The sequence below is a fragment of the Bombus flavifrons genome, chromosome 8 (assembly GCF_040668555.2).
Source record: "Bombus flavifrons isolate JBK064 chromosome 8, iyBomFlav1_principal, whole genome shotgun sequence".
Taxonomy (NCBI): Eukaryota; Metazoa; Arthropoda; class Insecta; order Hymenoptera; family Apidae; genus Bombus; species Bombus flavifrons.
In genome coordinates this window covers 12,730,664-12,753,350 of record NC_138449.1, presented here as the reverse complement: position 1 = coordinate 12,753,350, position 22,687 = coordinate 12,730,664, and the positions used below count along the sequence as shown (strand labels likewise).

Here is a 22,687-nt window from a genome sequence, read left to right as displayed (position 1 = left end):
TACGGTATCAGCGCCTCTGACGATTATAAGGTAAGATAAATCGATTTCATTTTACGTATTCATACGATTTCTATCTTTTCTTTCGTCAACGTCTCTTAGTCATCGCATAATACAAAGTATATATCCTTGAAAGAATCGATGTTGCACGAGAATTTGTGAATTTTTTCGAATTTCCATATATTTTCTATTATAATCAAAATATTTTTTGTATTGAAAGAAATATTGAAATGTAATGTATAAATTTTTTTAATTACGTCAACATGTATTCCTTAATGGATATCGAATTAAGAAATCGAAAGTAATGGGATCAATAATTCAGCAATCGATTCATTTTTTGCCATTGTAATAATGTAAATTCTTATAGAAGATATTGTGTTATTCATGGAATAAAAAATACATAATGAACTCTTTATTACGTCTGAAGTATATTTTTGTAAATGTATTGATTAAATTTATTTTTTATTTTGTCACATATTTTTGATTTCATTCTATTAAATTGTTTAATATCAATTATCGATAGTCAATATGTTATCGTATACATACATACAGATTCTGTAGTCGCAGGCATGCACCTCCATGTGTATAGGTAGAAAGAAAAAGAAAGAGAGGCACAGGCAAACGTCATTGTGAAGTATCTTGTAAGGATTACGACAAACGCATAACGATTGTTTCGCATAATTTTTGTTTCTTAAATTTCTATAAATGGCGAGTAGCTAGGAAATTCATTTCACTTGACAGTCACTGTTCTTGCTTAAATGTTTTATCTATGTAATGAAATTCGATAATATCTACATTTTGTAAAAATTCTATTGCGATGCATATCTTAAATTATCGTTATCATAAATCATCTATCTGATCGATGGCCTTTGTCCGTATTGTATTTTGATCTTTTATTCGATCAAAGTAAATGGCATTAGGTATCATTGCGGTTTATCTTAAAATATATTAATTAATATAATGAAACACCTGTTGTTCGAAGCTTCTCTAGTTAATTCCACATGAAATATCTACATATTGAAAAGTACGTTAATAATTACAGATGTCTATTTACTAACGGCATATTTTTCTTAGCGCACTTTTGAACCTAAGATATTTTGTCATATGTTCTGTTATATGTATATTAAGAATACTGAAGAATGCGCACTGGATCTAATATTCGAGTAATTTGAATCACTTTATGGCGATTTTATCACGTTATTTTATCAGCCTCAAAAGATTAGGCGATTATTTGTCGAGCTGCAATAACTTTTATTCCAGTCGCGTACATTTAAAGCGTTATACCAACGCATATCAAATAAATTAGGATAAAAGATCGATGTTTTGCTTTTTTAAACTACACGGCATATAAATCGTCGATTTAAGCAATGTATTAATCGACGCTAACTATTCCTTTCTCAGAATACTTCAATTTGTCTTATTGACACTCTTGAATTAAATATGACTACTTACTAGTTACCTTAAGTACACGCATGACAGCAATATTTTAGCAAAAATATTTTTATTCTGCTGATTAGTAATATCTCTCATAGTCATTTAAATCAACGAAGGGAATGAGATTTTTATCTATTATTTTGCAAATGATTTCATAGGTAACAAATAGTGAAATCGATATCGAAATGAAAGTCGTAAATAGAAGAGCACAAAAACAGTGCTGCTTAAGGCACTTGAATGTGTACAATACTTTGTTAAATAATTCGGTATAAAAAAGTATCTTTTACAACGTTAATGCCTATCATAGGCGACATAGATAAATGATATAACGCTTCTAGATTAAGGCCACAATGGAATGTAAGTTTCTTTTTTCAACAATCAAAGGCCACTTAAATGTTCCTATATTCTATATATTCTAAAATGTATCATCTAACAACAAACTAAAAAAACAATCGTAAACACGATTACGTTTGTAATCTATGTCCGTGTTAATAAATCAATTACCACACCCGTCTTTTTACACCAACTTGTCAGCACTTAGCAGTTCGTATGCCTGGAACCCCTCATCAATGGAATTAAAATACTTGGACTCTGTGCTTGCCTAAGAAATGGATGCTGTAACAATTCAGTAGCCGTGGCTCTTTGCGCCGGATCACGAACAAGCATTCTTTCCAAAAATCCTTGAAGACGCGGACTGACCTTTTGAATAACAACAGTGACAATCATATCAATAAGTAATCCATATAAACCGTATCATTATATCTGCATAAATAATGTATTGTGGAATATTTTGAACTCACTTTATGAGAATTTTTCAACTTTGGAGGAGGCATATCTCTAATACGTCTCATAGCTTGTAAAGGAGGTTCGTTAAAAAACGGTGGCTCTCCGTCAACCATTTCGATGATCATTATACCTAATGACCAAATGTCTACTTCAGGACCGTATGGCAACCTGAAGCAGTGAATGCATATATGAATACATATACATATATATACATGTACACAATATATCATTAATGAATTGAAAACAGAACACTTATACGAAATTAAACAGAAAAGTTATAATTCACCTAGAAATAACTTCTGGACTCATCCAATATGGCGTTCCAACGAGAGACTTTCGCCTGGGCAATTCTTGAGACACTTGAGCACAAAATCCAAAGTCGGATAATTTAACTCTACCATCGGCTGTTAGTAATATGGAATCAGACTTGATGTCCCTATGAATAACACCTTGAGAATGTAAATATGCAAGTGGTTTCAAACATTGAGAACACACTGTGGCAATCTGACTTTCGTCCATCCGAGAATGCGTAACAATATCCGTAAGCGCTCCACCTTCAAGGTATTCCATCACGACCCATAATTCGTCATCTACCAAGAAACTGTCATACATTTCGACAATATTCGGATGGTGGTAGTCTCGCATGATAACCACTTCGTTAAAAAGTAGTTCACGCCGCTGCTGTTTTCTTAAATCCATTTTCTTCACTGCCACTTGCCGATTTGTATTTTTTTCAGTTGCTATACATACTGTTCCAGTGCTTCCTTCTCCGATTTTAAGAAAATTTTCTAAATTTTCTCTTGGATCGCCACGACTTACCTACAGTATTACGTAGTATAACAGTAACGATTAAAACGAAATAAAAACTGTCAAGTACCGTATTCTTTTCATATTGATTATTGATGCTAATCTTTAGTTTCTTACCACCATCTGTAAAGCCGCTCGAAATTGTTCATGAGTGAGTCTTTGTTCTGCTGTTTGTTTGTTCGTCGTACTCGAACTTGAACCGACTGCTAGATTTCCCGAAGATAAAGCACTCTTCATATTCTGATTTTGATCAGGTGTCGAACTGTTTCCGGAGGACGGTAGATTGGACTTTGACAAATTATGCATCGATTGAGACGTTTCAATAGGTTTTTTTATATGAGATTGCAAAATGGATGAATTTTCTGGTGTACTGTAGGCTTGTGAATATTTATTAACATTATGCGTACTCAATTGACTCAACGGTCGCTGTGAAGCAATAGATCCAACAGGTGAAATTTTAGGTTGCAGCTTATGCAAAAGAGTATTTTGAGTTACTTGTTGTTCCCTCGAGGATGTTTCGATATGTGAAGCCTGTATAAATATTGACATATATTTTTAAACAGTGATAAAATGTAATAATAGTTATGCATAGCACTGCTTACCTGAACGTTTCCATTGTATTGTCCAGACGTACTTGTAGTCATCTGAGTATTTAGCCTATGAAATTCAGAATCTACGAGTTGGGGAGTACTAGGACTTTGCATAGGACACTGTGGGGTTGTAATGGGACTCAAGTTTTGGAAATTTAAAGATAAATTCTGGGCATTAGAACCAACATGCGTTAAATTGGGAGATGATTGCATATTTGGATTGAGATTCTGAAGATTTGGGATCATATTTTGTGCATTAGGATGCAACGTGCTTGCAACATTGGGTGAATTTTGTCTCATTTTATCAAGGTAATTATGTTGCTTTCCAAAGTTAGTATATCCTTGTACTTGATTAGTACTAGAAGGTATTTCTTGACCTTCTGGCACAGATGGTGGCAAATTACTATTATGCCTGTAACATAAAAGTGTAATAAGATACTTAATAATTATAATAACACCTACAATAACATGTTTGTTATATACAATAACACCTATAATAACGTCTTTCTTATTTATAATAACACCCTAATCTCACACATATAGAAAAAGGTTACCTGTAATCCCTTCTGAGTCTTGGTGGGCTTGAAGAACGAAGAGAGTTAGATCTAGCAACTGTGCTGGTTTTGGGCAAACCATTTTCAGTATTTTTCTCACTGGTGGAAGTTCTTCCTTTTGGATCATTATGCCCTCGAACAATAGTTTTCAGATCTAAAATTTCCGTGGGTGTAATTTCACTTGGATCCACCAAAGGTAATGGTCTGTTTGTAGATTTCAAAATCTGATTGTTTCCAACAATAGAAGCCCACTGCAATGGAAGTCCAATGAACTTTCCTTCGCGTTTATCAAATCCAGTATGTACACGATGTTCAAAATTTGTTGGAGTAGATATTTGTGGTTTCTTCTTCTTTTTGGCAAACATTGCCCTTCCTGAAATAATTATATTAATATTAAAATACTCCAGATACAATTAAAATCAAAGAGTATAATGCTTTAAACATCTGTATACGTTAACATGTTTGCAAAACACATAGTCTAACGAGTATTTAATCATATATTTCAAACGACAAGAGGATCCTGGAGAGTAACAGATTTGAATCTGTCAATTGTATTTGTTGCAAGAGCATCATCTTCTCAAAGAATAATTTTGATGTATAATAGAATATATGTGATAATCGAAAATGATTGAAAGATTAATTGTTACGTTCTAAGAGGAAATAAAGATGTAAATCGTAAAAAATTATGCAGTAGAAAATTTAGAGAAAATAATAAAGAGGAAGAGAAGCCAAATGACAGCAACGCCTACCAGTACGTGATGCGACCGCCTTCAAATAATTTCTTTGATCTGTTGGTTAGATTTCAGAGGAATTATTGTTTTCCGTTAACGTCACACGGTTTTGAAAAAATGCCAAACTTAAAATAGTGCCGAAACATAAAAAACTTGGGTAATTAAAATAAGTAAATACGACATTTAGCCTTTCGACAGGTCGTTCACACACCGGCGCTCCGCGCGGAGAGCTTACGAATCTTTCTTGGCATTTGGCTCGTGACAATTTACTCAAATGTGCGTGAGGTAGCACCTGCAATGAGATTACCACAAAGAACGTAACGCATAGAAAACTGTGTCGGGAGAAAGCAATTGCCGATCATGATTCGAAAAGAAAGGATACATCGATTCACAATCATTCTAACTCTACCTGTCAGCGTACGTATTGTATATTATGCGAACTAGGAACACATTTTTTCGAGAGACAAATTGAATGAAAACTTTTGAAATTGTGCGAAATGTTCATAAAGAAACATTTTTGATCTTAAATAAAACGGATACGAGTATTTAAATTTTGAAATAAATTTTATCGAAAAATATCTGAAATTTAATATATATATATATATATATATATATATATAGATCGGAATGATAAAAATACTCGATTCAATATCTCCACTGTTGTGTGTCTTCCTTCGAAACCTACTTTCGCTTAAACGTATATATACGTATAACAGTTCTTACATATATTAATTACGAGTTTTGAGTTTAACAAATAGCATTTGGGAAAGATATTATACGTATAAATCAGATATGTGTGCAGTTTGCTGTATTCGCAATCTGTATTTTGGAAAGATTGTTAAATTGTGCAAAGAACGATTGTACAGTAGGAAGATATCATTCATGATATCGCGACGTGAAACGTTTGGTTTTTCTTCGAAAGAAAGCGTTTACAGGATCTAGTTGATCAATCGTCCGAACCTATCAGAGCTATTAAAAATGTACGAGAGAAAGGAGAAACGAGAAACTATTTCCCCCGTCTATTTAAAAGTTAAGTTGACAAAAAAATGTTTCATCGTTGTTGTTTCCAGTTACTTTCACAAGTGAAAAAGTAACCTGTATGTTAACAAGCAACGACGTTAGAAACAAATTTCGTTTCTCACGACTGAGAACAAAATAAAGTATTAAACATTTTACTATCTTTTTCATGTTGTAAGGTTATTGTCGTGAGTATTTAACATTGTCATTTGACATTTTTATTGCTGTTCACGCGTAAGAAAAGAAAGAAACGATAACAATAGCATTTAAAAAAGTTTGAATGCGATGAATATATCAAAGTCAAAGATGGAACATTCAGCAGGTGTATTTTATAATTAGTTGATATTTTTCAAATAATTTTTGTTTATTGTTAATCTTAATCGGATTTTCGTTGCTCTCTTAAAATAAGAGTGGCAAGAACAGTCAATATATTCAGTTATATATTAGTATATATCCTGATAAGGCTGCTGATGATTCTGCCGAGATTCAGTATTATTAATCGATACGTAACGAACGGGACAGATGCAAGAAAGCTCCTCCCATTGCCAACTTATTACCCATATAATGTCTCCAAAACTTTATATCTTGAAATAATGTACGCTGTTCAATGTACCAATTTGTTGATAGCATCATTTTGTTATATCGGGGTCGATAACTTTTTTGGAGTATTAATCCTTCATATTTGCGGCCAATTAGAAAATCTTCGCTTTCACCAATATGAAGGATTCGAGATATGGATATGAGACTTTTAATCACGTTTTAGGAGCTACTGTAGAAGATCACATACGACTCATCAGATACATATGAATTTCAATTAACATTGTTACACTGGTCTGCGTTATTTTCTCTTATTTTTTTCCAATTTACAAATATAAATATATATAGTATTATATTATGTTTTTATTAAATATGCACAACTATAATTATAAAGCGATTAACGTGATCGAAAATATATCAACGCTGTTATTTCTCGTATTGTTGATTAATTTCAACATATGTGCCTGTATCTATGGGTTATTATTAATCACAGCAAGTGAATTGATTTATAGAATTACGAAAGATAATTGCGAAACAAATCGTAAAGTTAATGATAGTGGTATTTAAATTCTGATATTTCTTAAATATGTGTAGATATCCGCTGGGAAAAAGCGATTTACCGTATTTTAAGTGGTCTACTTATTCTGTAATTTTGTAAATACATTTCTTCAAACGTCTCTTTATTTCTTGACAGAACAAATGTTAGTAAGTCAAATAGGTGGAGATGCTTAATATCGTTTTTTCACGATTCGTTGCATCATTTATTGGTGTTTATTCATCTATGCATATAGTCCGAAGGAGTGCACAATACTGCATACGAATACGAGTGGGTAAGCCTGAAATCCACGAAAGCGAAAAGCGAAAAGTTTAATTATAATTATGGCAAGATCAAAGAGACCGCTCCATTTAACCACGGGAAAATTATTTCCTCTAACGATGCTAAAGTTTTGTAATGTAAAAAGCCTACTTTTCTTTCCTTTTCTTTTTCTTCTTCTGCCTCTGTCTTTTACCTAGCATCGTTTCAGATATTAAAAGTATCACTCAGCTATATATCCTTTCTACTGATAATGTTACATTAAGACATTACAATTTATGAACGTTCACCAGCCAATCTAATTGAGTTCTCCCTAATTTACATCACCAAAGATGCTTAAACGAGGCCCTTAATTTATTATAATGAGGTAGAATATATCGAAATAAACAGATTCTTCCGACTATTCGAATAAAATAAAAAAATACATTTAGAAAATAATAATATTTCTATAAAATATTAGCAATTATGTTAAAATATAATATAATAAAATAAAAAAGATATTAGAATATATAATTAGAAACGAATAATTTCATATAAAATATTTGCAATAAATAATTCGAAATAAAAATATTTTGATCCGTTCTCTTTTTTTGTTTTAATAGATATACGTCATAAATAAATATATACACATATAGTATGTATCGAAAAAGATGTGTTCTGTAATATATCGTTATCGAGCGCGATCATTCAAGTTGCAGTTCCGTGTAAAACTTGTTAGATAGTGGTTGGTCAAGCAACGAATTTACGTATGTACTTACATACATATAATTGTGTAGTAGATGTATGGTATTTATGTAACGTGTGCTTGTCATGTGTGGTAGAACGCGCAGTATAGTTTCGTGATATAGAAGTAAATCGATCGATTCAACAGATATAACTTTTTGCAAGAAAATAAAAGGATATGTCTGTAATTGTAAAGAGTACAAGAAATTGAATACGCTAAAACGGAAAACAAGCAGAATAGGAATTAACAGATTTTGATTTGCTCGTTCTGCTTTGTGGGTGAAATGTGTAATCTCCGTAGTAAGTATAGATATAGAAAAATCGTCGTGTGCACTTAGTTTGGTTGTAACAAATAACGGAACGGAATTATCGTATGAAATAGAATCTTACGAATAAAATGATTGCATGCGTAAAAATCTTTGAATCGACTAAATCGTTCGCCATATATATACATTTAAGGTTACACGACTCTGTACGTTACTATTGACTACATTTTTAAAACATTATTTGTGCCTTTTATGCTATAATTAGGTTGTTTATATGCAAAACATGATAAGACCAGATAAATAAATAAATTTCACTTTCAGACTAAATCATAGCAAATGGAAGATTTTAAAGTGAAAGATGAACCAATGGATGCGTTAAACATAGACAGTCAGGTTATGGTAAACGTTTTCTATGAAACAGCAGCACCATACAATACAATGCTTCCACAAGGACTCTAACTTAAACCTTACTTTAAGGACGAAAACATTGTAAGCGTTGTACTTAAAGAAGAACCAGGCGATAGATTTGATCCAGACTACATGGAGGACATCTGCTCTGGGACATTCGAGAAGGTATTTTTACCTATCGAAAATAACGAAGTTGACTTCTCTAATGAAATGGTAAATTTCATTCAAAATTGCCAGCGGTTGAGTTTTGTTTGTAGAAGAGTCAATCGATCCAACAAAACGATTCTAGGTAAAACTCGAATTGGATGGGGAATCCAGTAGTCATCAAAATTGGACGGCACAAATTGCAAACACAAATTTGTGTGACAAAGAAGATGGTGTTATGCAAAGGTGCTTAACCAATCCAAACTTTGCTCAAGTGCATGATGCAGAAAAACATCCGGGATTTTGTCAAAATGGACAGCAACCGAAATTCTATAAAATACAATGTTCAATTTGCAAAAAATGGTTTTTGAATAATGATTCTATGGTTACTCACTTGAGAATGCACTGTAGTGGAAATCAATGTGAAGTTTGCCAACAAAATTTTCAGGATAATTCTAGTTTACATGCTCATATGTTGACTCATGTTGGAATGAGTCCACTGGAATGCAATGTCTGTCAAAAGCGATTCGCTTACAAATGGTGTTTGCGTAGCCACATGCAAATGCATGTGCTAGAAAAACCATATGACAATGATGCGTTACAACAAGTGTTTATGAAAAGACCAGATTCTGAGCATGATCAATCATTGAACATAGAGGAAAGAGTATTTGAATGTGATGTTTGTCACGCGACGTTTAAAGAGAAATCTAGTCTAAATCGTCATGTGCTTACCCATACAGAGGAACGTCCATATAAATGCGATGTATGTTTTGCAGCATTTAGGGAAAAAGCAAAGTTGAATATGCACATGACATTACACAGTGGAAACAAACAGTTCAAGTGTACAATGTGTCATAGATCGTTCACACAGAAAACAGCATTGAACAACCATATGTTAGCGCACAGCGGTGAAAAACCGCATGCATGTAATATTTGTGAAAAAACGTACAAACGAAAGTCAGAATTAATAAGGCATACAATGGTTCATACTGGAGAAAGACCATATGAATGTAAAGAATGCCTAATGACCTTTCGCGAAAAGGCAAAATTAAATTCTCATATGCTTGTCCACACAGGTGAAAAACCACATGCATGTCAGGTATGTCATAAGGCTTGTGCTCGAAAATCAGATCTTAATAGCCATATGCTATTACATACCGGGGGTCAATATGATTGTAAAGTCTGCGATAAAATATTTACGCGTAAGTCGGATTTAAATCGACATACTTTGATACATACGGGCGAAAAGCCATTTGCGTGCGAGCTATGTGACATGGCCTTTAGAGAAAAAACTAGATTAAATTCTCATATGCTTGTGCATACTGGCGATAAACGGCATGCCTGTCATATTTGTCAAAAATCCTTCAAAGAGAAATCTTCGTTGCGGAAACATATGTTAAGTCACACTGGTGATAGACCATACGAATGCTATGTATGTCATAAAGCATTTACTCAGAAAACAACGTTAAATAGTCATATATTAGTACACGCAGGAGAACGACCATATGAATGTAGTGCATGTCAGAAGATATTTAAGGATAAAGCTACGTTGAAAAAACATTTATCCGTGCACATAAACGAAAAAACCCATGAATGCCTGATTTGTTTAAAAAAGTTCACCCATAAAGCTGCATTAAATAGTCATTTATCAACAAATCATACATCGTAATCAACGGGATCTAGTCTATTATATTTCGGCTTTTAGTTTCTTTCTATTAAGCACTGTTCGTATATAGCCGCGTAAAGATGATTACGTCTATCTACATCTGTTTTATATGCTGACCGACCCAAACGATCATATTCTTTTCTGTATATCTTTACGTATAATAAATTAATTTCTAAATAATTTTTGACGATCCCATCTTTTTACCTCCCAATACCTCTATATGACAAATTAAATGTGTTCCATTTGTAAAAACATATGTATATTATACACATATATGTATAGGTTTTTGAACGTTTATTACCACAATTATATTAACTATTAAGTTATAAATTATATTAACGATATAAAGTTTTTTACGACTACAATAATTAACATACTGATAATTGTGGTAATAGCAATATGAAAATGATTTTAATACTTTCAAATTAATTCCAGGAATTTCATATACGCGTACAAATCGAAGAAGATTCTACCAGAGGAAATCTTTGATCCTACGATCTGATTTTATGCCATGTAAAAAAATTCCCTAGTATGACGTAGCTTTTCTACCAGATTAGTAAAAGGAACAAAATTTAAGTTTCAATAAGTTTTATCGTACATAATAGATATATAATGTTTACATTTTGATCATTGTGTCAATTTATTGTTTACTATACAAATTACTACAAAAATTACAATTTTCATTTCACAGGTTAACTAATTATCATTAATTATATACGAAAACAGTTATTTGCAAATACGAGTCGTTTCGAATTCTGCTTAAAAAGTTATTCTTTATTAAAATATATGTAAATATACCAAAATGATAAAATATATAAATTCTCTGTAACTGGGAATTGATTGAAAGAAGAACTTTGCAAATGGAATTATCACAAAATTCTCGCATTTCGTCTGATGAAGGAACAAAAGGATTTGATTTATCTGCTGGTAAAACATGGATATATCCTGAGAATTATCCTATCAGAGATTATCAATTCAATATAGTTCAAGCATGTTTATACAAGAATACATTGGTTTGTTTACCCACTGGTAAATTATTTTTTTAAAATGTTGCATACAAAAAAACATATACATATATTCTATTTCTCTTATATATATATATATTTTATTCTTATTAGGATTGGGGAAAACATTTATTGCTGCGGTTGTAATGTATAACTTTTGGAGATGGTATCCATGTGGGAAGGTTGTATTTTTAGCACCCACCAAACCATTAGTTGCTCAACAAATTTTCGCATGTCATAATACAATGGGAATTCCTAGTATAGAAACTATTGAGCTTACAGGTATATTAATCTGTGAAATGTTTTAAATATTATATAAATTATATATTTATATTTACTTTACTATCAAAATATTATATTATTACAGGAGCAGTCAACCACAAGCAGCGTGAAATAGCTTGGTCAAAAAAAAGAGTAATATTTGCTACTCCTCAAGTTTTCCATAATGATTTAGACAAAAATGTTGTACCTAGTGATTTAGTAAAATGTGTTGTTATAGATGAAGCTCATAAGGCATTGGGAAAACATTCTTACTGTGAGGTATCTATTCCACATAAGAAAGTTATCATTCAAAAATAAATAAATAAAGGAACGCCAAAAAGTTTTAATTATAATACTTATTAATAAGTTGAATAATGTGCAGTATGTTTTATATTCATAGTGCATTCGAATATTAAATGAGAAGAATCAAACTTTCAGGGTATTAGCCCTTTCTGCTACACCAGGAAATAAAATTGATAACGTTCATGAGGTATATTTTGTTATATAAAGATTACTAAAATGTATATAGACATTACTAAAATACTTTTTATAGTTGTACTATATTTTATGCAAATAACTAAATTATCTTTTATAGGTGCTACAGAATTTATTAATTGCTCATATAGAATTAAGAGATGAAACCTCTTTGGATATTATACCTTATATTAATAAAAGAAAAGTTGATATAATTTTAGTACCACTTAACAAAAAATTAGCTGAATACAAAGAGAGGTATATCTATATCATGGATCGTCATGTTAAAACTTTACTTCAACATAATATCCTTCATGGACATACAGCAAATATTTCGAAAGGAAGGGTAAATTATACTACTAGATATTAGATGGCAATAATAATAATAATGTAAGACTATTTGTTTCACTGTTTCAGATATTTCATTTATTAAAGGAATATCAAAAGAAAACACATAAATCAGGAAGTTATGGGCAAATTATAAAGACATTAAATATATTAATGACAATGTACCATGCTTATGAACTTATGATTAGAGATGGACTTCGAGCGTTTCATAAATTTTATCAAAGTATGGAATTCTCATTTTGTTTTCAGTTTATTCATAAAATTTACATTTAACTACTTATTTCATTGTTCTAATAGATCATTCTGATAAGTTTTGGATGAATGATGAACCACAATTGCAGACATTGCTTGAAGATATTACAACATATCTTGGTCCGTTCCCGGATATATGTGAAGAAGCTGGAATGGAAGTTCGTACAACCTTATATAAAATGCAGGAGATTTGATATTTTTTTATGTGTAACTCAAAAATTAATTTCAGATACCACAAAATCTTATATTTGGGCATACTAAGTTTGACAAGTTAAAAGAACTACTTCTGCATCATTTTAAGAAAAGTGAAGAGAAACAAAGCGATACAAGAGCTATAGTTTTTGTCGAGGTTTGTGATTTTCAAGTTCATTGCTGCAGTAGACTTTTATTATTCTTATTTTATTATTTCTCTTGTACAGTATCGGGATATTGTGAGTGAAGTTTATATTCTATTGTTACAATGCCGACCATTAATAAGGCCACAAATGTTTGTTGGCCAAGCTGGACAGAAACAAAAACAACAGATAAAAGCGTTAGAGAATTTTAGAAATAATCATGTTAATGTTCTTATATCTACAAGTATAGGTATGTAGTGTAATATATACAATAGTATTGTATAAAGGAGTAACACACTGTCAATGAAAATAAAGCTTTGTGAAATATTTACGCCTGACATTTAATAGGAGAAGAAGGATTGGATGTTGGAGAAGTAGATTTAATAATATGTTTTGATGTATCTCAACATTCACCTACGCGGTTAGTACAAAGAATGGGAAGAACGGGACGAAAACGCGATGGACATATAATTATTCTAGTTACAGATGGAAAAGAACATGAGGTAGTCAAAAATATAACATTCCAAAATATTTAAAATACTTCATATATTAGATGATAATGTTGTTATATTATAGACATTAAAATCCACAATGGCTAGAAGGGATTCTTTGAATTATAAGATATTAAATACAAGTAATATTTTCTCTTCGCTTTATCAAAACAATCCTCGTATGATTCCTGATGTTTTCACACCGGAATGTCTAAGAATGCAGATTTCTGTGCAAGCAAAAAGTCCAGTTACAAAATATAAAAAGAACAAAGGAAAATCAGAAAAAAAATGCCAGAATACCTTAAAAAAAATTAGCAATACAGGTAACAATCTTGTAAAATTGTTTTCATTACAGTGTTTTTTGTAAGTTGTTTTAATAAATACGTTAATTGTATACGCACTTTAGAATCCAATTTTGAATCGCAAAAAGATGGAGCTAACTTTTCAATGATGAAATATTTGAAAATCGAACAAATTAAAGAACACAAAGAAGGTAGTTCCGAAATATATAATTCCGAAATAATTCAAAATAATAACGGTTGTAAAACTATACCGTTGTCAGATGTGAAAATTCTTTCTTGCGATAATGAGGCTGTTGATTTTCTTACGATATGTGCTTTAAGGATCTCTGAAAAAGAAGAGAAAATAAAGAATGAATGCAAAATCGATAAATATCACATATCACCATATTCTACTAAAAAAGGTTTTTTTGAATTTTCTATACCTGATATTAAAATTCTTGATTGTTTAATCACACTAAACGATGCCATTCCACTTAATTATAATAAAAATAAATTAGATAACGCTAGTGAGAACAGCGATGATAACGATTTGTATTATAATGAATCTGTATTGGAAAGTAGAATAACAGAAATCGTTGACAAATCTCAACGACTATCGTGTTCTAGATTTGAAGATTTGCTCGACGATAGTAGTGATTCAAACGATTTATTGGATAATGAAGAAAATAATCCTCAAAATAGCAATATACACTCTATTTGTGATCTTTCAATCGCTTCCGGTCGATGCGTAAAGAACGACATGTTAGAACCAGTCGAAGCGGGAAATAAAAATAACACGTTGCAAGATTTGGAATTCGGTACGTTTGAAGACCTATTGGATGAAACATCCGATGATTCTGAAACTGATAATTTTGAACGAAATTGCACAAAAAATACCGATGTTAATAATGATGTACAAATACAAAATTCTCCCAATGATGTAAAGTTAAATCACAATTTCAAATCAAAAACCAATATACGTTTGGAAGGGACAATCGAAATAAACGAAAATTTTTCTTCGGCTCCAATTCAACAATGTAAACGTGATTTTGAAAAAAATTGCAACGGAGAAACGGCAGATAAGAGTAGTTACTCGTCGAAAAAGTTTGAATTTGAAGATAATCGCATTTTTAGCATAACGCAAGCAATCGAGGAAATACCTCAATTAAATTCAAACTCAATCGATTCGAAAACGATCGAGGAATCCGAAGATGATATATTTCAAGACGAAAGCTTCTTACTGCAAATCGATGACCAGTCAAATTGTGATAAAGAAATGGTTAACCAAATTGAATATAAAGATGAACAGAATTTTGATAAACCGAGAAATCCAAACGGTTCAAACGATCGATCGGTCGATTCCGAGTTAAAAATGGAAGAATTCGAATGGGACGACGATTTTGAAGTTCCGACTGACGCTGTAGAAAATTATGCGAAATTCAATACATTTGAAGAAAAACGAAAGAGTGAAACATTGGTAGAAGCGGAAACCAATCACGAAGCGTATTTTTCAGATAACGAAGAATGGATTTCATTTAAAAAGCCAATGGATATCTCAAAGCAGAACGCTCCTCAATGTATGACTATAGCGAAAAAATTAGCGAACGTAGGAAAATGTCGGAATTCAAAGAACAGTTGCTCCAGAAATAAGAACGATTCGATGAACGATGATTTATCTGCAAAAGAGGAAAGAAGCATTTACTTCGTCAGCGAATCAAATGATACAAGAAGATATAAAAGTCAGAAGAACGAAGTAGAATGTTTCCGAAAGCGTAATCGCAACCGAAAGTTAAGAAAAAAAAAAAATGAGTTTATATGCGAGGAAGCGGAGGTCTCCCCAAATGGTGATACAACGGATGAAAGTTCTGAAACCGATGATGATCTAGAAGATTTTGTTAGGTATACACAGGATATACATGATACATCTGACATGCACGCTCATTACTTACAAACAGTTAGGAGCCCGATAAAAAGACAGGGTGGTTTCATTTTCAAGCAGCAACGTACGCTTAATTCTAGTATAGATGTATATTCACAGGCTGTATCTCAAACAGCAGAAACTTATATTAATGTAAGTAAAATAAATAGTCTTGCATATATAAAAATAATGTGCAAACGCATAAATGTAAAAGTGGTGATGTTGTTTTTCAGGATTCCTTTTGTATAGCAGAAGATAAAAGTGACGGCGAAGATATTATTCAAGACAGCGAACTGTCTGAACTAGAGAAGGCTGAACTGAAGCTTGAAAAACGAAAACGTAAACGGTCTCGCGATAAACAATCGAATCGGCAAACGAAAAGAAGTAAACGGAGAAATATAATAAATTATTTTAGTAGCAGCAGTGAAGATGAAGCTGAAATATTGCGCAAACAGATAAAGGATGAATCAATATTGTTAAAGCAATTGTGAGACTTCCTTAACGTGATCGAGTGTACATAGTGATAAATCGACAATTTCTTTTCACTTTTGTAATATATATTTTGTAGCATAAAAATTACCCAGTCGTCTATTTATTGGGGATAAAAAATAAATCATATAATTCGGATTTCGTACTTGAATGGTCATCACAACTTTTTTAAAATAGGAAATAGCAATAACTCATAATGCATACAAAACAAACGTAATGCGTTTTACGATCGTAGGTATACGAGGAAACGCCATTACGAAAGTGAAATTTCCATTCATCTTTGACCTGAGTTAAACCGTTAATTATAGCTGGAATTTGAAAAAAAAGTAACTTTTCCTAATGGTAATTCACCTGGACGATTTTCCTTCCTTTTTGAGTCTTGAAGGTATATAAAGCTAGGACTAAGAATATTTTGCTGAATCATCTGGGTCGAAAGTATCGAGTAAAGTAAAGATTTTATTCGTTCTAAAAAGTATCTATTAAATTCTCGTTCTCGTAAATAAATGTTTACGAAGCGGAGTTATGGTTTTACTGTATTTTGTAGTTTACAGATTCGTAAATGAACGAACTTCTACTTAAATGTCGTTTGGTAGGTAAAAGACCAGATAGTAGAATTAGTTCACACTTATGTAACTACAAAGACCGTAAACGCAGTTGCCTTTTTGGTTTCGAAAGCTTTTAATAAATATGCAGCCATACAAAATGAGAGATGCGAAGGTACCAAACGAAAAAAATTGCAGGAGGCGATCAGAGATTCAAGCACCGAATAATGCTTTCTTATGGGGACATTATCAAACGTTGAAAATTTATTTCGTTCGAATTACTAATTGAAAAGAACGTGAAATTGATTATTAATTGGTAAATACTGATGTTACGTCGCGTGAGATGGTCCGTGCGACATCCTTCATTGTCTGACCGTCAAAAGCCCACGCACCGTTATACAGACCCTTAATAAATCTAAATTAAGGGTCTTATTAAGGGTCTGAAGGTTAGTACTTAGATTTATTAAGGGTCTGTATAACGGTGCGTGGGCTTTTGACGGTCAGACAATGAAGGACGTCGCACGGATCATCTCACGCGACGTAACATTAGCATTTAGTTTTATTAAGGGTCTGTATAACGGTGCGTGGGTCTTTGACGGTTAGACAATGAAGGACGTAGCACGGACCATCTCACGCGACGTAACAACTAATATGATGGAACTATTTTAATTGTGTTCGAGTTGATTTTTATATAAACCTAAATCAATGCAAACGACGCTACATGGTATCCACGCTTATTTTTAAATCAGAAGTAATTTCATGTGAATTGTGAATTATGTTTGTCTGGATCGCTCGAGTTATTCCATTTACAAAAACAAAGACGATAAATTAAATATTTAAGTACTGAGATCTGCTGTAATCTCTATCCAGAAAAAGCCTGCTCGTTTTTGATCGTATGGCTAGCGAGTCGTTCAAACGAACGCATGGACGAAGGACGGACAGACGGACGAACGAACGAACGAACGAATGAATAGATAAGCCGACCAACCGGTTTCTTTTTAGTTTTCTGAATACCCGTTGGATGCTAGTTGATTGAGATCAGCACATCGCGAATCGTTGTATTAATAGAATACAGTGGATCGCGCGGAATTGTTCGTGTAGATTGAGTATTCGACTGCATTGTTTGGACTCGTCGTTGTTCTTATTCCTTATCCAACAGTAAATTGAAGTCGAATAACCATGAAACGTGTCGTTGAAATAACTGGAATAATGGGTAAGAATAATTGGTTTTTCTTGTGGAGTGTGAAAACATAATCGAGAAGTGAATTTAAACGATTTTGCAAATGTACACATAAATTTTTCTGGACAATGCAGCAGATGAACGATAACGTTTACTTTAGTTTGACATTTTCACGACCGGTTTTATTAATTCAAACTTGAAGTTTCTTTCTCTTTATTGGATCGCTCGGCCCATGATCATGTTTAAAAGTGACGATCGTCGTTCACGATCATACGGCGATATTATTTACTTTCAGGATATCTGCTGGTATCGTATGTCGTTGTCGTGACCCTCACTATAAAACAATGTAAGTCAGAGATAACGACATCTCCGTCTCCTTTGGATACGAACAGAACTACAAGCACTGGCCCTGTAATTGTTAACCGCGACGAAGACGATGAGATTTTTATACCTTATCAAGGAGAACGTTTTAGCATATTCGATTGGGCATTGTTTAGAGTAATAAGCGTCAACTTTTAATTACACATCAATTGTATACATACACATGCATATATAGTTTTATTTTGACAACATTCAATTCGCATTATTGTAGACTATGAGCAAGAAATATTCTGGGAATATATTGCTCTCGCCTATATCCTTAAAAATCGTATTGGTATTATTGTACGAAGGAGCTCAGGATGAAACTGCACACGAACTCGCTACCGCGATGCAATTACCCGCCAACGAAAATGTTATACGAAAGAGATTCTCCACTATTTTACAATCGCTCCAGGTAATTTTCCAGAAGTCTGAATTTCGTGAAAATCAACGTTAAAAAAAATACGACGACACGTAGATTTTCTTTAAAAAATAATACTTGACCAATCCTCACTTGACTCACAGACCAATCCTCCAGCGTACATTTTGAATATTGGAACGAGAATTTACATTGATTCAAACATTTTGATCCGACAAAAATACGAAGCTACCGTGAAAGCCTATTACGACACCGACGTGATTTCCGCGAATTTATCTGACGCGCAGCCACTCGTGCAAGCGATTAATGACTGGGTCAGCAATATTACCGATGGCAACATAGATCGAATGATAAAAGATGGTAAAAATTAAACAACGATAGTAAGCAACAATAAAACCAAGTACTTTCGACAAACGAGTTTTTCTTTTTCAGAAAACAATATTAAGAATTCTTTGATGCTGATCATGAACACGCTTTTCTTCAAAGGAACGTGGCGTCACAAATATTTTTCTCCGGAAAATACACGAACGGAAAAATTTCATACGATCGATAACCGAACTATAGACGTACCTTTTATGCATACATTTGGTCGATTTTATTACGCCATCTCGCCTGAATTAGACGCCAAAATTCTACGAATTCCATATGACGTACGTTCTTCCTCTTTCTTTTTCGCTTTTTCTTCTTATCTTACCTTATTTTAGGGGCGCAAGTTTGCCTTGTACTTGCTATTACCACGGAATAGAACATTAGATGGAATAGAACACCTTATTAACGAAGTTACTCCTTTCGTGTTGACACGATACGTATGGCAGATGCAAAATCTACCCATTGCTGTTTCTATTCCTAAGTTTAAATACCAGTTTTCCAGTCACATGGAACCCGTTCTCCGTGAGGTAGCTTTTCTCCTTTCACTTTCTTCACCTTCTCCCTTTCATTCGTTTACATTTATTTCATTTCAATACTTTTACATTTTTGTTTCATTAGGTTGGTATTCGCAATATTTTTGATGATACCGCGACATTAACGGGCATAGCTCAAACCAGACGAATTTCGAGTAATCTCAAAGTTTCGGATATTTTACAAAAAACTGGAATCGAAGTGAACGAAAATGGCACCACGGCTTATGTGGCTACTGGTAAATTTTCCTCTTTTGCTCTCTCGTATACGTATACATATAAAATATTACTTTCTCCGCTTTGTTTCCTAGAAATTGATATTGGGAATAAAATCGGGGAGGAAATCTTCCACGCCGATCATCCATTCTTATTCTACATCGAAGATGAGTCCACAGGAACGATTATCTATATCGGCAGGATGATGAATCCTCTTGATACGACCGGTAGTACCGCTAGCTGGGAGCAATACTTATCTCAATCACCGCCCAAGCTTAACGCAGGGATATCAAATGCAGGTTAATCTCTTCTTCCCGGCCTTCGTGACAATGGGTTTTAAAACAACAATTTTACTTTACAACTAAATACTAATTTAAGATAACGTAATGTAAAGATACAAGCAGGATTTAATAACTATTCTATGCATTCGTTTCTTTCTATACTAATCGTTGCACAAATAAGTACTTAAACGGCTTTGTATACCAATAGTTAATAAAATACAACATCTTCCTTTTTCTTTACAGTTACTATACTGCTTTTTACTACTTTACTATACTATGTATATTTGTCTATGAAACATAGCAACTGTTATACTCGTATTGCACGAAGGTTCTTTTCCTAGGTATACTTAAAAATTACGCTTAATCTCTTCCTGTTTCGTGACATCATTATACGGTTCCTCGATAACTTGTATCAGTGGTAACGGATAATGGTCTCCTGTCTTCCTATTTCCATGATGAACGAGATAACACACTACATACGATTATTAATATAAAACTATTTTTAGACTCGATTTCCCAAGCAGGCTTGAATGCCGAAGATCGAAATAATCTTTTCAATATGTACTTTCCACAGGTAAGGTGAACTCGACATCACACGGGTCGAATAATCGAAAGAAATTAAATGCGATGTACTCTTTTCCCACCATAGGCTCTAAGCAAGAAATATAAAGATGGAAATCTAGTATCATCGCCTGCAAGTGTTAAAACAATCTTGACAATGTTAATGGAAGGTGCGAATGGTAATACGAAATCGGAAATTATTTCGGTATTAAGATTACCATCGGAAGGAAAGTCGCGTAGAGAAGAACTCGCACAACGTATTCTCGCGTCTTTAAACGTACGATATCGAAGTTCATAGAAATATATGTATATAGAACTGCATACGAATAAAGGCACAAAATCTTTTTAATTTCAGAGAAATGAAAACGGGACGGAAATTGCTTTGACCACACGATTGTGGATACACGAAAATTTACGCGTATCAAATAATTACAAAAATACTCTACGATCACGTTATCAAGGAGATATAGAAAGTGTAAATTTTATGGAATCGCAAAGTACCGCGCGCCATATCAATGAATGGGTTCGTCGTGTAACACACAATACGATCTCTTCGGCTTTGTTATTAAATGACCTTCCACCTGATACGCGTCTTATTTTGACTTCAGTCATCTATTTTAAAGGACTCTGGTTAAAATCGTTCGATAAGGCGAACACAAAATTACAATGCTTCTATATTCCTAATGGAGAATGTCGAAACACGTACTTCATGAAACATGGATCTATTTATCGATATGCTTATATACCCTCCATTGAAGCACATGTTTTAGAAATTCCATACTCGGTAAGGCAAAAATCTCAAACGCAATCACCGAAATAAATGTCACACATACTTTATTATAATGACGCAAATGCATTGATAAATTTCCCAGGATGGTAAAACATCAATGTTGACATTGATGCCAAGATCTAGAGAAAATGATCCATACCTTCGGATATTATCCGATGATTTAATTACTGTTCCAGTTTCTGCGATCTTAGCGAATTTGAAAAAACAAGATATTACTATTCATCTTCCAAAATTCAATATTGAGAATAATCTTAATTTAGTACCCACGCTACGACACGTATGTATTATCGTACACGAATTTACTTTTAATGGGAAGCAAAGTATACTTACTAGTAAGTAAAGATTAGTGTTAAAATTATTCTCGTTTTAGTTGGGTATCGAGAATATATTTCAACCTAATACGAATTTGTCCAAGATGATTTCTGACAGTTCGATACATGTGACTAGTATCTTGCAAAATGTTAAGTTGGAAATAGATGAAGAAGGAACGCTAGCTGCAACCGATACAGGTTTTTGAACCTTTTCTTTTTAATTTGATTCATCTATAAAATAGTCGCAAAAATATAGTGGTAGAATACTGTTACAGAAATCGGATATGAGCTTCTGTCATCATGGGGTAACGATGTTAAAATGGACAGACCATTTCTTTTTATGATTATTGATTCCGTTTTAAACATGACCTTATTTTCCGGTCGCTTTATCGAACCACTGTAAGTAGTACTGACTGTTTACGTTTAAATTAATTTGTGTTATGTTATGCAATTAAAAGTTATATGAAAATATTAACAATATATATGATTTTTATTTTGACAGTAAATAAATAACATAAACACAAATGATATTTAAGGGGAGAAAAAGGGAAATTGTGGAATGAGCGTAGGATGAAAACGAGGAAATTTATTATTTTACTTCACGTTAAATGTCAAAAATTAACTAAGAGAATAACGTACTAAAATCAACAATAATGTTTAAGGAAGTTTTTTCCATACAAATACACGTAGACGAATATAGATAGTAAGTTATTGTAAGGATAAATAAAAAATATTGTACACTTACTTTACTGACGCTTTGCTACAGCCTACAACTGAGAGTGTGACGAAAATTGAAACACACCAGTCTTATTTTATTGACGGTCAGTGATGATTTGTTTCG

At 32.8% G+C, this 22,687-nt stretch overlaps 5 protein-coding genes across 13 annotated transcripts; 4 read left to right on the top strand and 1 right to left on the bottom strand.

Moving 5' to 3' along the window:
* Nucleotides 1–424: 424 nt before the first annotated feature.
* Nucleotides 425–22,656, bottom strand: mbt (serine/threonine-protein kinase PAK mbt). 3 transcript variants are annotated; one of them, XM_069118159.1, is made up of 7 exons: nt 22,592–22,656; nt 4,169–4,541; nt 3,627–4,026; nt 3,142–3,555; nt 2,504–3,036; nt 2,232–2,385; nt 425–2,130 (listed from the first exon to the last, which is right to left on the bottom strand). In XM_069118159.1, the coding sequence occupies exons 2-7, from the start codon at nt 4,531–4,533 to the stop codon at nt 1,969–1,971; spliced, it is 2,028 nt and encodes a 675-aa protein (XP_068974260.1). In that variant the 5' UTR covers nt 4,534–4,541; nt 22,592–22,656; the 3' UTR covers nt 425–1,968. The 3 variants fall into 3 exon arrangements, with proteins under 3 accessions (XP_068974260.1, XP_068974261.1, XP_068974259.1); XM_069118160.1 differs by lacking the exon at nt 22,592–22,656 and adding an exon at nt 19,359–19,493; XM_069118158.1 differs by lacking the exon at nt 22,592–22,656 and adding an exon at nt 4,918–5,107.
* Nucleotides 5,181–10,654, top strand: LOC138182381 (zinc finger protein 84). 4 transcript variants are annotated; one of them, XM_069118166.1, is made up of 4 exons: nt 5,181–5,316; nt 8,578–8,655; nt 8,734–8,877; nt 8,954–10,654. In XM_069118166.1, the coding sequence occupies exons 2-4, from the start codon at nt 8,593–8,595 to the stop codon at nt 10,475–10,477; spliced, it is 1,731 nt and encodes a 576-aa protein (XP_068974267.1). In that variant the 5' UTR covers nt 5,181–5,316; nt 8,578–8,592; the 3' UTR covers nt 10,478–10,654. The 4 variants fall into 4 exon arrangements, with proteins under 4 accessions (XP_068974267.1, XP_068974266.1, XP_068974268.1 ...); XM_069118165.1 differs by lacking the exon at nt 5,181–5,316 and adding an exon at nt 7,925–8,290; XM_069118167.1 differs by lacking the exon at nt 5,181–5,316 and adding an exon at nt 7,930–8,290 and having other exon boundaries at nt 8,578–8,829; nt 8,922–10,654.
* Nucleotides 6,297–7,612, top strand: LOC138182652 (odorant receptor 10; the record flags this gene model as incomplete). The annotated part of the gene is given in 6 exon segments (XM_081833747.1): nt 6,297–6,625; nt 6,627–6,713; nt 6,846–6,945; nt 7,048–7,179; nt 7,245–7,307; nt 7,309–7,612. Coding segments are annotated over 6 exon segments (870 nt in total), but the record flags the coding sequence as incomplete, so codon positions are not given.
* Nucleotides 10,960–16,465, top strand: Fancm (FA complementation group M). 3 transcript variants are annotated; one of them, XM_069118152.1, is made up of 13 exons: nt 10,960–11,487; nt 11,593–11,760; nt 11,846–12,018; nt 12,140–12,229; nt 12,335–12,559; nt 12,631–12,784; nt 12,859–12,971; nt 13,043–13,162; nt 13,233–13,398; nt 13,497–13,651; nt 13,725–13,962; nt 14,046–15,991; nt 16,072–16,465. In XM_069118152.1, the coding sequence occupies exons 1-13, from the start codon at nt 11,466–11,468 to the stop codon at nt 16,327–16,329; spliced, it is 3,828 nt and encodes a 1,275-aa protein (XP_068974253.1). In that variant the 5' UTR covers nt 10,960–11,465; the 3' UTR covers nt 16,330–16,465. The 3 variants fall into 3 exon arrangements, with proteins under 3 accessions (XP_068974253.1, XP_068974252.1, XP_068974254.1); XM_069118151.1 differs by having other exon boundaries at nt 10,960–11,503; XM_069118153.1 differs by lacking the exons at nt 10,960–11,487; nt 11,593–11,760 and having other exon boundaries at nt 12,178–12,229.
* On the top strand, nt 18,025–22,590 carry LOC138182376 (serine protease inhibitor 27A). 2 transcript variants are annotated; one of them, XM_069118155.1, is made up of 14 exons: nt 18,025–18,082; nt 18,345–18,547; nt 18,642–18,824; nt 18,935–19,148; nt 19,221–19,438; nt 19,493–19,684; nt 19,776–19,926; nt 19,999–20,202; nt 20,691–20,758; nt 20,834–21,022; nt 21,101–21,529; nt 21,618–21,812; nt 21,906–22,044; nt 22,122–22,590. In XM_069118155.1, the coding sequence occupies exons 1-14, from the start codon at nt 18,049–18,051 to the stop codon at nt 22,247–22,249; spliced, it is 2,547 nt and encodes an 848-aa protein (XP_068974256.1). In that variant the 5' UTR covers nt 18,025–18,048; the 3' UTR covers nt 22,250–22,590. The 2 variants fall into 2 exon arrangements, with proteins under 2 accessions (XP_068974256.1, XP_068974255.1); XM_069118154.1 differs by having other exon boundaries at nt 20,601–20,758.
* Nucleotides 22,657–22,687: the final 31 nt, after the last annotated feature.